General features: G+C 55.5%; 1 protein-coding gene across 1 annotated transcript; it reads left to right on the top strand.

The window, feature by feature from the left end:
• The first annotated feature begins 3,866 nt into the window (after positions 1-3,866).
• On the top strand, positions 3,867-13,963 carry PAX1 (paired box 1). The gene is made up of 5 exons (XM_069548868.1): positions 3,867-4,125; positions 4,550-5,179; positions 6,709-6,851; positions 7,383-7,605; positions 12,580-13,963. The coding sequence occupies exons 1-5, from the start codon at positions 3,867-3,869 to the stop codon at positions 12,669-12,671; spliced, it is 1,347 nt and encodes a 448-aa protein (XP_069404969.1). The 3' UTR covers positions 12,672-13,963.
• Positions 13,964-16,094: the final 2,131 nt, after the last annotated feature.

The raw sequence follows: 16,094 nt of genomic DNA on the forward strand, positions 1-16,094 counted from the left end.
CCCTGACCTGGCTTCGCTCTTCCTCGCTGAGGTCTCGGTGCAGCTGACCACTTCTTGCTCGTTCCTATTTTTCAGTGTGGTGCGCGGGATCGCCTTTGCAAAACCGTGTCTGTGCCGAGGTGGGGAACACTATAACCTGCTGCATAAAGCACGTGTGTCTCCTGCCTTGTTTTTTTTTTTTAAGCAAATTTAAAAATAAAGCGGAGAGTCTGTTGACTTTGCTTTCCAAACCACGCTACCCCCGGCACAGTGCTCTTAAAATCCTAGCAAAAGCGCGAGGCGTGCGTGGAGCCCGGACTTTCCCGGAGCGCGCGCGAGCTCGCAGGCTTGGGGCGCGCGCGCCGGAGGAAGGCCCCGGGATCCGGTCTCCGCTCCCTCGGAGCCGGCGATGGTCCGGCGGCCCAGCCGGGCGGCAGGGTACCGGCGTCTGCTGTTAGTCCGCGGGCTCGGCCCGGGGTCCTCCGGGAATGCAGCCTCTATCTTCTGCGCTCTGTTCCGTCGCGGTCGCCTAACCGAAGGGCGCCCGGTCGCTCCTTCAGCCTCGCGGGACCCGAGCGGGACTTCCTTCTTCAGGTTAGGTTTTCCCTGAAGCTTTTGCGATGCACGGGCCCCGGGGAACACCCGGTTCTATTGTGACTGGCACATTTCGTTGGCATCCCCCAATAGCTCTCCGAAACAGCCCCAACAAAATATCAAAGCGGCGCAGGAGACATGAAACGGGGTGATTGAGGCTCCAAGGACGACCTTGGCACCGAACCTCTGACTCTCTCAGCCTTACCTTTCATGTTCTGGGCTCAGGCGGCAAAGCGCAAGGGCACTCACCCGCCGCCCTTCCTGCCTCCCGGGAGGACCCGCAGCCTCCTGTTTGCTTCAAGATTTTGGCACGCGACTGCCTCTCCTTCTTCTGGCCCAAGAAACCCGCGTCAGTCCCCAAGGTCACTCGGCGATCCTCGAAGCTGTTCTCCGCCAGGAGGGCGTCCGGGCCCCGAGAGGCGCGTCGGCTCCCTGGTCCCAGCGGGCGCCCGGTCCTCGGCGGCGGCCCCGCGGCCCCGGAGCCTAGCCTCTCTTGACTTTGTTCCACTCGGCATCCCGGGCTCTCGAAACAACAGAGCCAAGCCCAGCCCAGCGGCGACGTGGGAACCCGCGCAAGCTTTGCTATTTTCTACCTTAGGGCTCTCAGCGCCGACCACGTCGCCGCCCCTTGCCACCGAGGAGACCAGGCTGCATCCCGAGAGGTGGGAAGAGTCTTTTCCTTTCCTTCCGTGAGCCCACCTTGGGGCCCCCTCGCCCCAGTCCCGACTGCCGCGGCGGGGGCCGGTGGAGCAGTGCTGCCTGCCGTCAGGGGGCGACAAACTGTAAGCTTTTCGGCGGCGGGCCGGGAGCGGGTCGCGGGGAGCTCTGTGTGGTCCCCAGCAGGCGGCGGGCGGCTGGAGGGGTCGGGGTGCAAGCGATGTGGAATGTGAAGTAAGGGCCCGGGTGGGGGGCCCCGACACCCCATAGAGCCCCCGGGCTTAATCTTCCAGGCGTCTCCTCCAGCCCCAAAGGTCTTCTCCAAGGGGAGTGGGTTCAAGATGCCCTCCCGGGTTCGCGGTCTACTGGCACAGAAGTGGAGGTTGATGCTCCCCTGATGGGACGATTGGGGAGAATCGGCTCTCACTCGGGTACCCAGCTTTATTTGTTCGCTGAGTGCGCCTGCCGCAGGGAGCTGGGCCAGGGCGGGGGTTAGAAATGGCTTTAGCTGCTTCACCTTGTCTTGAGGGCACACCGGGTGATGGGGTGCTGCGTTTCCTGGGTTTAGGGATAAAACGATTTCGGTCCTCCGCGGCGCCCGACTTGAAATTCAGGCAACAAAAGTCTAGATCAGGAGCTAACAGGTTCCAAAACCACTTGGAGAGATCTTTGCGGGGCTGCCCCACTGCTGGTGGCCTCGGAGGGCCCCAGGTCCCTTGCGTGCTCAGTCCTCTTCGCTCGATGCCTTTTCAGAGCTCCTGGCTTCGGTTACCCATCTTCGTCCAAATCACCTTTTCTCCTCCGAACCCGACGCTGTACGGTCGTGGGTCGTGGAGGGGCCTAATCTTCTAAAATAGTCCCACCCCACCTCTCACCAGTGTACTCTGACGCTCCTCTGCCCGGTCCGGTGTCCTCTCTGAAGTACCCGGAACCCAAGGCTGCACTACGATTTCTGTGCTCCAGGAAGGGAGAGTCCTCACTTCTTCTGAACCTGGCTTTTCTTTGTCCAAAGACGGTTCTTGAAATCACCTGCCGGGACCTGCGCACTGCTTCCCCAGAGCCAGGATTAATTCAGCCTCTCCTAACTGACATATTCGGATAGTTGGGTTAGGAGCCAGCAGGCTTTCTCGTCTCCCAGGGACTCAGCCTTCGCTGCTACCCAGAATGTGCTGATCGGGTCTGTCTGCGCCTCCAGTAGCATCACTGCAGCTGTGTGCAGCTTTCCACCAGCTCCCAAGCACTGGACTCTTGGGACCAAGGTTGTGGGAGACTCTTTTCTCCTCCTCAGGAGAGCTGGTAGTCCATGGGAATCCCTGGGAACCGGCGCTTTTCCTAGGCTCCCTCCAACCCACCCCGCCTTCAGCTCAGTGCCCTTGAACTTGCAGGGCCCCAAGCTCAGAAATCCCAGGACTAGTCTCCTCCACCTCCTCACTCCTGGTCCCCACCTCTAGGCTCCTTTTGGGACTGCCACAGTTAGCGACACAGGCTGGAAAACCACAATTCAGGATAGAGAAAGACAGAAAGGAGGTGATGGTTAATGCTAAGGACAGAGAGTTCAGGGCTGCACAAACCCCACTTACCTGACAGGGAAAGGACCACTCAGTGGTTTAACAAAGATCCCCTGGAAGCTGCAGATGCAGAGTGAATGGTGAGGCCAGGCCGCCTCAGCATGGAAAGATGCTGGATTTTGGCTGGGAAGTGGCCTAGAACGGGAGCTATAGCTTGTGTCCTCTAGTGGGCCAGCAGGTTGCCCCTGGGGTCTCCACAGCACTAGGACCCTCTTCTGGGGGCCGTAGGTCAGAATCCCTTTCTGACCTGTGTCCTGAATTCAAGTGGGTGGGCCAGTCTACAGGGGACAGAGTCTAGAATGCGTGTCTCTCACATCACTGAAATCACACTACCCCCAAGGAGTGGGTAACTGTCAAACATTGTAAAGATTTTCTGAGAGCGAGATTGAGGTGTTGGCCAGAAATGGGACACTCTAGAGTCACTCCATCCCAAATGCCTCAGGTCTGCTGACCAGGCATCCTGCACCAGCCTGCTGCTTTTACTGGGGCGCCCTCGTGACCCAGGCTGGGGCACTAGCGGCTGCCCAGGGAAAGGGAAACGAGGGGTAGCCCCATACTGAGCACCCTGCCACCATCAACTTTAATCCCCAGCTATCTTAGTAGTAATGGCAGGGGAGGTTAGTAACACAACTAAAACCAAGACTAGTACTGCTGCTAATAAATACTCATCAATTTGAAATGACTAGACACGTACTACTGCCAATAAATACTGATCAGTTTGAAATGACTAGCCCATCCTATCATTCTGAAAACTCTAGTGGTAAGGGGCTTCCAGGGAGCTAGAACAAGTGGAAGGACCCAGGCCTGGCGCGTGTTAGGACTGTGTGTGTGTGTGTGTGTGTGTGTGTGTGTGTAGGGGGATGGGTTCCAAGGGAGGGCCGAGAGGGGAGGACGGAAGGAGGGGTAGAGTTTCAGGGCGGGGAAGGGGGCGCCGGGGCGCAGTGACGGGAACCAATGAGCTGCCAACTCGCGAGTCTCCGGCGTGACTGCCGAGATTGACGTGGAGGACACGTCAAATTGATCCCCGCACTCCGCAGCCTCCCGGTCAGACGAATTTCTCCTAATCGGATGAAGTTCACCCTAGGCCTGGGGTCGCGGGCGTGGAGAGTGTCCTGGGAGCGGGCGGCGGCGGCGGCAGCGGGCCCGGGGGCGGGCGGCGGCGCACGGCGCTCTTCCAGTCCGCGGCCTGGCCGCCGCGGCTCTCGGCTCGCGCGCGCCCTCCCTCTATGCCTCTCCCGCGGCGGCGGCGCCCCAGCTCTCCCGGACCGCGCCGGGCCCATCCCCGGCCGCCTCGGCGCCAGGCAGCCGGCCGGCCCGCGCGCCATGGGTAAGGGGCGGGCGGACGAGGCGGGGGGCGCGGGGGCGGCGGTGTCCCGGCGCCTCCCTTCCCTCGCGTCCGAGGTTTCCCGGGGAGATCTGGTCCGGGATTCCGGACCGGTTGCGTTCTCCGCACACCCCCAGTCCCGGGAGCGGAGGGGGCGCTCGGCTAGTATCGGGAGGGGATGTTCCAAGTAGACGCGCCAGAGATCGCAAAAGGGCACGGAGGGCTGGAGCGCGCGGCGCTCCCCTTCGCCGCCCCTGCGCGCATGCTGACTCCCGGGACCGGACGCGGTCTGCTCGCTGGGATTCTGAGGAGCCGCCGGTCACCGTCGGAGGCGCCCCGGGTGCGGCCCCTGTCCCCGCGCGGCCACCCTCGGCTCACCCGCCGGTGTTCTCTCCCCTCCCCTCACTCTGGCCGGGTGCGTCCGCAGAGCAGACCTACGGCGAGGTGAACCAGCTGGGCGGTGTGTTCGTCAACGGCCGGCCCCTGCCCAACGCCATCCGCCTGCGCATCGTGGAGCTGGCGCAGCTGGGCATCCGACCCTGTGACATCAGCCGGCAGCTTCGCGTGTCCCACGGCTGCGTGAGCAAGATCCTGGCGCGCTACAACGAGACGGGCTCCATCCTGCCCGGCGCCATCGGGGGCAGCAAACCCCGCGTCACCACCCCCAACGTGGTCAAGCATATCCGGGACTACAAGCAGGGTGACCCCGGCATCTTCGCCTGGGAGATCCGCGACCGGCTGCTGGCCGACGGCGTTTGCGACAAGTACAACGTGCCCTCGGTGAGCTCCATCAGCCGTATTCTGCGCAATAAGATTGGCAGCCTGGCGCAGCCCGGGCCCTACGAGGCGAGCAAGCAGCCGCCGCCTCAGCCGGCGCTCCCCTACAATCACATCTACCAATACCCCTACCCCAGCCCCGTGTCGTCCACGGGCGCCAAAATGGGCAGCCACCACGGGGTCCCTGGCACAGCGGGCCACGTCAGCATCCCCCGTTCATGGCCCTCGGCTCACTCGGTCAGCAACATCCTGGGCATCCGGACGTTTATGGAGCAAACAGGTCAGTGGCGCCGGCCTTCGGTAGCTTTCCTGGAAGGGGCAGAATGGAGCGAGGGGGGCAGGAGTGTGGGTAAGGGGATCACTCTCGCCGGGGCTCCTCCAACCGCTTTTGGCTCAGGGGAAGGCTCCGGGCTGGCCAGGGAGGCTGAGGGTCCTGGGGCCTTCTGTGGGAGTCCTCGGACTTCTTGAACTTTTTATGACAAATATGGAAAATATTTTCCCAAATGGAAGAGCAATCGCTGACCACAAATTCAGAGCCCTGAAATTGCGCTTTTTCATTCTTGCAAAAAGTATGCAAACCCCTATCACCAGATCTAAGCCAAACAAACCGCAGTCAATTCTGCGACATTTTCTTTAAGACTAGTTTCTTCCAGGGTCCCTCATCATTCCGGAAAGGGCTCTGTCCCTCCCAGGCCCAAAGACTCTTTGAGTAAAGGGTGAAAGGGCCACCTGGCCCAGTGACTTGAGTCTCCAGTAGGCCCCACAGCCTTGCAGGTCCTGAGGCTGAGACCTGGATCACAGGCGCCTACAGGCTGTGGCCGTCCTTAGGATGGAAGTGCCCATGGATTTGCCCTCGGCCTACAATGAGACTCTCAGCAATCTGTCTGGGTGTGGAGGGAGAGGAGGTGGGTTGGGGGCAGCTTTGATGCGGGCTCGGGAGAATGGTGGGGGCCAGAACTGAGCCCTGAGTCTCTTTGCACTGTCCCCTGCCCCTAGCAGAATGTTGTGTTGCTAGGTGAACAGACTCAGCAGGAGGGTAAGAGGCAAAATTCACTGTAGCCTGAGAGAGAGAGAGGAGGGGCCGGCGTCCTGGATGAAACTGAAGGCTTAGCTCCAGCGGCCTTGAGCCACGTCTCCAGGCCCGTGCACAGGCTGTGTTTCTCCTTGTGGCTCAAACTCAGCCTGGGCCTCAGGCTCAGGCCAAAGCTTTGCATGGAGCAGCCCACGGGCAACTGGCAGGGAGGTGACCTGGCCAGGCCTGAGCTCAGTTCTGGAGCTTTCTTTTGGTTTCGTTCGCATACACCCGCGCCAGGAGCAGACCTGTCCCCCGACGCTCTTGGGTGGCTGAGCTGACACTTATTTCAGGACACCCAGCATGTCTCTGCAGGGAGTTCTGCACAGAAACAGCTTCTAGCCTTCCAGATGCTTTTTGAGACATTGAGAAACCCCGTGTAATTTTTTTGAGCCTTCTATAGATTTGAACTTGGACCTTTTGGGGCACCATCTCTGGACAGCGGAAAGGCGGCCTGGGCCGAGGTCGCCAGCTTTGGCTGCCAGCTGTCTACCCGCTGGAGATCCCTTGTTTCGCGGGAAGCGGGTTGAGGGCTGAGGGGAGGGAGGAGTAGGCCCATCTGCCCTCCTGTGCTGCTGGGGGCAAAAGCGAAACCTGGGGCCGTATCTGACCCTTGGGGGTTCAGAGGAGCCCTGGATTCGCCCTTGGATCCCAGGTGGACACTTGAAGGCCCGAGTGCGCCTGTCCGGGCGGAGGGCTGCCCACATGCCCTTCTAATCCGTCCTGTGTCCCCGCAGGGGCCCTGGCGGGGAGCGAAGGCGCCGCCTACTCCCCGAAGATGGAAGACTGGGCGGGAGTGAACCGCGCGGCCTTTCCCGCCAGCCCCGCTGTGAATGGGCTCGAGAAACCTGCCTTAGACACGGACATTAAATACACGCAGGTAACCGAGCGCGGGGAAGGAGCCGTCCTTCATCAGGGGAGTGGAGGAGTTGGGGGCTGGTTAGAGAGAAAAAGAAGAGACCCCCCCCCCTACTCCGAGGTTGGGGGAAGCGAGCTGGGGAGACAGTCAGGGTTTGGCTGCCTGGCCCGGCATCTGCGGGCATATTTCTCTTTTTCCTAGGCGCGCTGGCTTTCAAGGGGATTGAATTGCATTTTGGCCGACATTTTTTGCTAAAAAAGCTGGGACGAGTTAACACAAAAGATAAGAGGACTGACTCCCTTTCTCTAAATTCCGGATGGTGACTCCCTTGACCCCTTCACCTTTTATGAGCACTTTTAGAGTTGGAGTGGGCATCACTTTGCCGGAGTTCTTTCCAGGACAGTTAGAGGCCAGGCTTCGTGTGGGAATCTTGGCTAGACAGCAGGGGGAATGAGGATCCCCCCCGCCCCCGACCCCTCCCGTAACTGCCTGTGCTGGGGAAGCCTGAGGGGTCGCCTGCTGGTGACAGGCTGTCGCGCTCTCTCCTCGCAGTCGGCCTCCGGCCTCTCCGCGGTGGGCGGCTTCCTCCCGGCTTGCGCCTACCCGGCCTCCAACCAGCACGGCGTGTACAGCTCGCCTGCCGGCGGCTACCTCGCCCCGGGCCCGCCGTGGCCGCCGGCGCAGGGTCCCCCGCTGGCGCCCCCCGGCGCCAGCGTCACCATGCACGGCGGGGAGCTCGCGGCAGCCGTGACCTTCAAGCATCCCAACCGAGAAGGTGAGGGGTGCGGCCGGACGGGCAGCGGGCAGGAGGGCGGCGGGCAGGAGCGCTAGGAAGGGTCCCTGGAAGAAAAGCGGGGAGACAGAGAGACCGACAGCGAGAGGCTGGAGTGGGTACTGGCCTAGATTCTTCGCTCGGTTTATGCTTTCAGTCTGTTAACTTCTCAGAGTAGAATAAACAGGTGTAAACTGTGTCCCTAGAAAGGCAGGAGGAGGTTGGGAGAGGCGCTAGGACTGTCTCCCCACCTGGTGTGGAGAAAAAGAGTCCCCCCTTTCTAAGTCTCGTTTCTCTGTCCCTAGAAAGGTCTAGAAGGCACCCTCTAGGGGCAGCTTCCTGTGGCCTGCAGGGCTGTACTTTCTGTGGACCTGCTAGTGGCACCTGAGCCCGGCAGGTGGGTTGGACCTGCTCTGGGCTTCTTCCATGTCCTGCCGGTCTTTTCCTCCAGGTCCGAGTTGTTTTTTTTTTTTTAATTCCCCTCCCCCTCCACCCCATCAGGCCCTGGTCTCTCCTTAAACACATCCTTTGGGAAAGGAGACAGCATTTCAGTTCTAAGTCTCTAAGGCTAGACAGGCTAGACGCAACTGTGTGTGTGGTGGTTTTGGGGATCCATCTTTCTGCAGGAAATGTGGCTGGGGGTTTCTACCTCTTTTGCCGCTGCCATCTTGCCCACCCCCTCCTCCATAAATCTGCTCTCTGATAAGCCAACTAACAAATTTGAGGTATTTGACAGTCAACAGCGTGAGGGGCCTCTTCTTACATTGATCTTTGTGTTCTAGTTTTTCCTACAACTTGGGAAAAACTTACCTGCCCTTGAGTCTGCATTTTCCTCACTGTGAAAAGAATGACAGGATTTGCCAGTTTGGAAGCTGCCGCTTCCGGGTTCTGGGCACCAGAAAATTGCAACTTCGGCTCCTCTAGAGAAAGGAAGGAGTCATCCCCGGGAGGCGGGGTGCCAGCCTCCTTGTAAAGGAGGCTGAAGACAAACCTGGGGGCAGCATGGGCCACAGGGATGTTCCAGATGACTGAAGGGACCTTTAGCAGCTGACCTGCCTCATACTCACCCAGGCAGAAGTGGGGACAGGTGGCATCCGTAGGTAGAGGACAGGCATGTCTGGTGACACCCAGGCAAAAAGTTTTCTTTCCAAGTAGTTTCATAGTTTCATTGAGACATAATAGCACAATCCGTGAAAGAGAGGGGGCAGGGACTAGATGTCACTGTTAACAGTCACGCAGAGGAACAAAAGTTTTCAAAAAATATTTTCACCTTTCGTGGAGCACAAAAATTCTGGGATATCAATTTACAGATATTGAGAATGAGAACTCCTTTAAGCTTCAAATTTAATTTAAATAATTTAAATTCCATCTGTTCATTTACAGGAAAATCCAAGTAAAGGGAATTTTAAAAGTCCAGACTCAGAGCTCCTCCAAGCTTTCCCTTTAAGGACAGATAAAGGGTCTCAGGGAAATGTTTTGCTCAGAGCCTTGTCCTTGGACTCCAGTCCACTGTTTTCTTGACACCTGAGGTTCTCTGCTGAATTAGAAATCAAAATGGGACTTATCAAATTACATTAATGAGACTAAACATTTAAGTAAGTTCACTTGATTTAGAAAAGTGTAGCCAAAAATTTAAATAATCTCCCCTTGGGTGACCCCAAGGAGCAGCAAGACTTAGAAAAAGGATTCACTAACTTCAGAACGATGAGGTCCTTTTCAAACAGCCGCTCTGTCGTGGAACATGTCAAGCACTACATTAGAAACAAGTTATGAAATGTAGATAATAATCCAGAGGGGAAGCTGCTAAATCCAGTTAATTTGAAGTGGAAGGGGGAACTCACTGATGGTTGATTTTCTTTAGAAGATACCTTCCTTTCAGAAATACGGAGCCGGGACTTTCCTGGCAGTGCAGTGGTTAGGACGCCCGCGTCTACTGCAGGAGGCATGGGTCCAATCCCTGGTTGGAAACATGAAAGATCCCACATGGAGCAGCCAGAAAAACAAAAACAAACACAAACAAACAAAAACCCAGAGCCATTGACCGACCCTGTATTTTTACTTCCTATCATGGAGCATCCCAGCCATTTCCCAAATCTGCAGCGATAATCAGCTACATTCGTTATTAAATTAATAACAATTTCCTGATCCTGACAGTTCTTTAAAGATCCAGGTAAAGGGTCATTGAATAAATCAGGTCCATCATTAAGAATGATTTCTTCAGCTGGCATACAAGTGTTTGCATTTGAACAGGAACATATAATGAGAATTACATACCGACTTGGGTTATGGTTACTCTTCTCATTGGCAGAAAAAAACGGACTTGAAAAATTGCCCCGCATCCTCCAAGTGGCCTTTGAAAAATTACAAAGTAATGCAAATCACTGCCTTTAATTTTCTAATCATTGCTTACAAAATTATCTTCAAAGAAATCTATCCCAGAAAACAGTTTACTACCATTCATTGTTCAGTTCATCAGAACAGTAGGAATAACATTTATTGAACTTCTTCAGTAAGAAAGCAGTTTTTTAGCTGAAAGTCATGAATGCTCAGTAAAAACAAATACGTTTGGTCATCTAGTCCATGCACGGACAATATATATTATATTTTTTATATGTATATACATATATTTCAGTATGTCCTTCAAATCAGGTGTAGGTGAACATTAACTATTATGCTAAGATAAGATTACTCAGATGTCAAATTATGGATTGCAATTGATTAACTTTATCTTGGTAAAGGGTTGGGGGTCTAGGTTCCCTATTATGTAGGTAAGAACGTGTGATTAACATTTCCCATTGGTGAAAGGGAACGTTAATTCTTGAGGGCTGTGAGCACAGGAAAGTTCCACTTCATCTACATGTGAATGGGCCACGACATTCTGTGTAGGAATCTCCACATTTATCCAGACAAGACCGTCTCCTTCTCTTTCCAGACAGGTGACAGACCCCACCAGACAAATGGTATTTACCGGGTTTGTAGAAACTCAAAGTGTCCCGGCTCTGAGGTCCTTCCCCGCCAGTTTTTGGAAAGACTAAAGATTTGGAAATCACATTTATAAGATATTGCATAGGCTCAAAGAAAATGTCTTTTTGTTATTTGTTAGAGACAATTCGAGGCTTGTTCCAGTCGTCTCTGCTCCGGATTAGTTCTTGAAGGATCCTAAAAGCTATCTTTGCCAGGAGTATTAGGGCGCAGACGTCGGCCTGAGAGCCTGCCACTGCCGCCAACAGGCGTCTCATTTGATGCATAAGACCTTGGAGACCCTTTTTCAGAATCCCCTTGACATCTCCTCCTCCCCTCCCCGCCCCGCCCCAGGGTCCCGGTAGCCATGGAATCGAAGTCCCAATACGTTTTAAAAAAGCTTGTCCCCGTCCTGCCCATTATGATTAAATGAGCTTGCAGCGCGCCTAACGAAGGCCCGAGCTTGCGAAGCCAGCATGCCTTACGCGCTCTTGGCGCCCGGGGTCCAGGAGATGGGGACGCAGGGGAGGAGAGGTCTTATGGGGAGGGACTGGTCGGGGAAGAGCTAAAAACACCGCAGCAGGATCGACCCCCGTAGAGTGGAGTGCAATCTGTCTCTGGCCTTCCGGATGTTTGTTTTTCACGAGTTCATTTTTTTTCCGCTTGTCTCTCAGGCAACCGGCCCTTGGCTGAGAAACCTCCTACTCCGGAGATGTTTTCTAAACAGGCCCTCACCTCCAAGTGTGTGTAGTGGGTGGAATGAAAAAATCTGAAAACTCAGTCGGCTGAGCGGCCGCAACTGTGTTTAGAAAAGAGAGCTGAGAGGCAGGGGCGAACAAGGGTTCTGTCCTGGAAAGGTCTTCGGGTCCTTTCGCCACCTCTGCGCAAAGCGGTGCGCGCGCGCGCCCCTGGTGCAGAAGTATGGGCCCGGCTCCGGTAGCTAAAGGGGCAGTGCGCTTGCCGGGCGACGGCTGCTGCGGGCGTAAACAATGGGGAACTCCCCTTCGCCCCAGACTGAGGCGCCCCCAGATCCTCCCTTTAAAGGAAGACATGAGTGGGGGGGGGGAGTGGAAAAGAAAGTTGAGAATAGACGTCTTTAGGTGTAAACAATCCTGTGCCTCCTTGTGCAGAAGCCGAGCGGCAGGGCGTCGGGAAAGGGAAAAACAGGGGTTGCACAATAGTGGCGTCACTCTCCTGGCTTCCAGCAGCAAAGCTTGGGCCCCTTCCCAAAACCCTAAGCAACAGAGCAACGAGCAAAATGCCGCCTGATCCGGCAAGACCACAGTCACTGACTCCGGAGGCCCCACGCCCCAGGACGCGGTGTGCCTGCCGTGGCGAGCGCAGCTGGGTCCCCGGGCCGCGAGGGCAGAACGAAGCCTGCCGCCCGCCTCATGCGCAACCACCGCCCACGTCGGTCCAGGCCGCCGGGGACTTCCTCGAGGGGCGTTTTGGTGACCCGCCCCGACTCGATTTCCCCAGCCCATAGCGAGCTCTGCACTATTTGGAGGATAGTGACCTGGTCCGCGGGCAGCCCCTCCAGCCGGTGTGCCGGCTGGGGTCTGGTGTGGGTTTCGGGGGGTGTTGGGAGGCGGCGTGAGAGCATCTCAACTCCCCGCTCCCTCCCCGCGACGTCTGGGATCCGAGAGCCGCCCATCCCGGGGCCGTCCCGTTCGGCATCGCTTCCTTGCGACCCGGACCCACTTTCCTGAGCAGCGTGGGGACCAGGCCATTTCGCGGAGGGCAGGGGGTCTGCGTTATGGAGCATCTGCCGGAGTGCCCTGAGCGGAGAGCCGCGGCCCGGGCTGGGCGGGCGAGGGGCTCCCGCGGCTGGCCGTCGAGGGCACAGGGGATGCCCAGTCTCGCTGCCTCCTTGCAGTGCCCGGCTGTGGAGAGCGAGCCGCTCCTTCCCCCTTGGGCCCCGCGCTACCCACCGCGTAGCTGGGCGTCGCGGTCCGCCGGTCTCCTGCTCTGCGCCGCGCCCGACAGTGACCCCACGCCCTGTGCTTCCTCCCGCAGTGGCCGACCGGAAGCCGCCCAGCCCCGGCGGCAAGGCCCCAGACGGCCTCGGGAGCTTACACGGACTACCCATCCCGGCCTCGACCTCCTAGGGCCGCGCCTCCGCGAGCCGAGCCCGAGCCCGAGCCCGGAGGCAGCGGTGGAGAGCGCACCCGAGGATTCGCCGCCGCCGAGGTGCCCATCAGCCTGGCCTCGCTCTGCCCCGCGCCCGGAGGCCGCGCGTTCTCCATTCTCCGGGGTTTTCGGCTTCTCTGAACTTTGGCTTTGGACTGTTACATCCTCGTCTCGACTTTTCGTCCAACGTGGCCTCCCTCGCCTGCCGGCCTCCAGCGCCTTTTCCGACTTCGTCCCGGGCCGATCGTACCCTGCCTCCGTCCCCCTCGTGCCTGCTCTCCCACGCCTCCTTGCTCTCTCCCTCTTCTATCTCCTTCCTATCGACCCTCCTTTCTTCCCTCACCTTCGCCCTCTTTATGTTCCTCTGTCTCTAGCCTCCTTTTCCCCCTGCGTCTTCCCCGTCTACGTGGTCCCTGTTTCCTGTGTCCGGCCCCATCGGCCACCTCCTCTCCTGGGCCTTTAGTCACTACTCCGCCTCTCTTCGTTGGCCCTGCTCCCCCCAGCCCTATCACTTTGCCAAGAGCCCCCCTCCCCCTCGACAGGTGAACAGGACAGATCCTCTGGTCTTTAGCCCCCACCTCTCAGGGGCCCCCATGCCTACTCTAGGCGGGGGCTCGAACCTGGGAATTGGAGAAGCCGCAGCATTTATTTCACGTTTTATCACAATGAACCGAAGCAAAGCCTCGGTGAACCGTCCCTTCTCCTCCCTCCTCCAAGGACATTATCTGGAAGTATTCTTGTCTGGATATCTTCTCAGTGCCTAAGGACTGGGTTTCTCTTTGCTTCCTTTGAGGTGATGTCACCCCAAATAAGGTTGAGGGCAGGGGGGCACCTGCGGCCACTTGTGTTTTCTGTGGTTAGAAAACCATTCCTACCCTGGAAGTGTCCCCTCCTACTCCTCCACACCCAACAGGAGGGAGTCCAGCATATGGTAGACATGTCTGCACTGTTTTTGTTTTTTTCTGTATTCAGGAGTCAGCCCATTTGTTAATTTAAACCACAAACTGCTTCTGGGTACAAAGGTGCAATCTGACTTCTGGTTTGCAAAGGGATGGGGTTGGAAAAACCCAGAAAGTGTCCTCTAGAGCAGAACACAAGCTCTGTTCACTGCTTCCAAGTTCAGGCACTCTGGCGGTAGGACCCTGGACACAAAATTGCAATCTTTGTGGTCAGAAAAATGTCACTGGTGAGAGTCTGACATCACCTGTTAACCATGGCTACCTTTAAATAAAGGAAGGCATCTAAAAGTCTGCTTTGTAAGGGTAAGCCAGTCTGTGTCCAGCCTGGAGTATTGTGTAGGTATGTCTCACTGACTTAGCCTCTGGGTTACCAGCATCAACACTATTAAGAGGGAATTGTTTTTACTGGTTTATTCCTTAGCGCTTGCCACCCAGATTGAGGTAGAAGAGAAAGGAAGGGGAGACGACCATTTTCAGGGATGGTCCCTGAAAACTCAAGGTAGCAAGGCAGAATGCAGGAACCATCCTAAAATGAAGTTAATTCTTAGAGGGAAAAAAAAAATGGGAAGAAGGCAGTAAGGACTATTTCAGAACACTTTAAAAAAAAGTTCTAAAGCTAAATAAAATTATAAGAGACTATCAAATAACCCAGGGATTTCTCAGTGCCGAGAAGGCTCCACTACTTGTTTTATTTTTCCTCCCTGTGTTTGGTTCTCTAAAACTGACAGCAGAGATTTTTGAATTGAAGGTTTTGCTTGTAAGAGGAGCTGTCTGTTTGGAGGGAACTGGTGGGGAAATTATTTTCAGTGCATCTTACTTCAGTAGTACCTGCTGGAGGTATTCATCAAAATTAATGAGAAGAGTATCTGCCTTTTTTTCATATAGAGGCTTTTATTCCCAGGTCTTTAAAGTCTCTTGCCTATGAAAAAAGGTTCCATTTTATAGACAGGACTATTAAGGATTAGAGACCTAGTTTATTTTTCTGGGCCACATGCAGCAAGCTATGGATCACAAGGTCTGGACAAGGAAACTGGGTGACATCATCTCATCAGAGAACCAAGATTGGGGTTCAAACTTGGAGCCTGGGGTCCTCAGCCTTCTGTGCCAGCATTTTCTGCAGAGAGGCTGCTCATAATGGTAACAGGGATAAAGCATTTAGATGAGCTTATGTGGTCAGTCATCCAAGCATCTCACACACCCCTCCTTGTTTCCTGGAGGACTGGCTGCCTCCGGCCAGGAAGAAGGCGCCTCACCTTTTTTGAAGAAATGAGAAGAATCCATCTCTCATTGCCGTCATCCTTGTCCCCCCCCCGCCCCCACCCCGGCCCCCGCTCTGCCACTTCTCACTTTGTGTTTGAGTTGACTGGGATCATGGGCGAGAAGAGCTGGAAAATGCAGCCCAGGAAGGCTGGAGGATGCCCCGTGCAAAGGGTGGCACTTTCCAAGTCTGTCCCCTGTGGTTCCTCTTGTGGTGTGGCTGGAGGAGGGTCTTCCAGGGTTCCCAACTCTGAGGGCACATTCATGGGGGACATGCAGCATCTAGGCGCAGGGCCAGTGTGCTCTATAGCATCCATCCTGTCTCCTTCCTGGAGGCTGTGGGTCCTGGGAAGTCCCAGCAGGCTTACATGAAGCCGCTACTCCACCGGCTGGGGAGGGGGCCTGTACCCTCGCCAAGCCTCGTTGTCCTGAGTGTGAAATGGACCCTCCCAGGTTGTGACGTCACTGGAAGCCCGGCCCTGGCCTTGCTTTACCTGTTTGATTATTCTTTTTGCGGTTAACAAAGGGCAGGAGAGTCATTTTTAGAATGATGGAAGGACCTAGAATTGAAACGCTTTTCAGAAGAGCTCATTAAGGACTGGATTTTTTGTTGTTGTTGTTCTCTGTCCACATGGCTCTGTGGAGGTACTGGGGACTCATGGTAAGATTACAGAGTACTGTGTCAGATAGAATAATTTGAGAAAGAATCACTCCTCAGAAGCAATTTGCACTAGCACCTGCCTTTTATTATTTTTTAATTTAAGAATAAAATTTTTTAAATGAAGAGAAGTACCAAAAAATAAACAAGATGTGCAGTCACTCAAGTCACCCTTTGATTTGTTGAAAGGATGAAAGTTATATATATATATATATATATATATATATATATAGTTAGAAAAGTCTAGCAGCACAGAAACATTGAAATGAAAAGGGAAAGCTTCTTCCAGTCCTCATCGCTGTCCTTAAAGGTGAACGTTGTTTCCGTTTTTTTTTTTTTTTAATGATTCCTTCCAGGAAAAAAAAAAATGCAGACAACAGCACTCTGTTTCTGTGTATGTACTTTCCAGGTTCATCTAGTGCTGTGTTGGGTGCACATGGGTGGGGTCTGCAAGTCTGATCTTTGCACATCACCAGCTCCAGCATATCTACTTGATTCTGTGAAAAGATGCATATCAACAGGGTTTT

The sequence above is a fragment of the Ovis canadensis genome, chromosome 13 (genome assembly GCF_042477335.2).
Source record: "Ovis canadensis isolate MfBH-ARS-UI-01 breed Bighorn chromosome 13, ARS-UI_OviCan_v2, whole genome shotgun sequence".
NCBI classification, from domain to species: domain Eukaryota; kingdom Metazoa; phylum Chordata; class Mammalia; order Artiodactyla; family Bovidae; genus Ovis; species Ovis canadensis.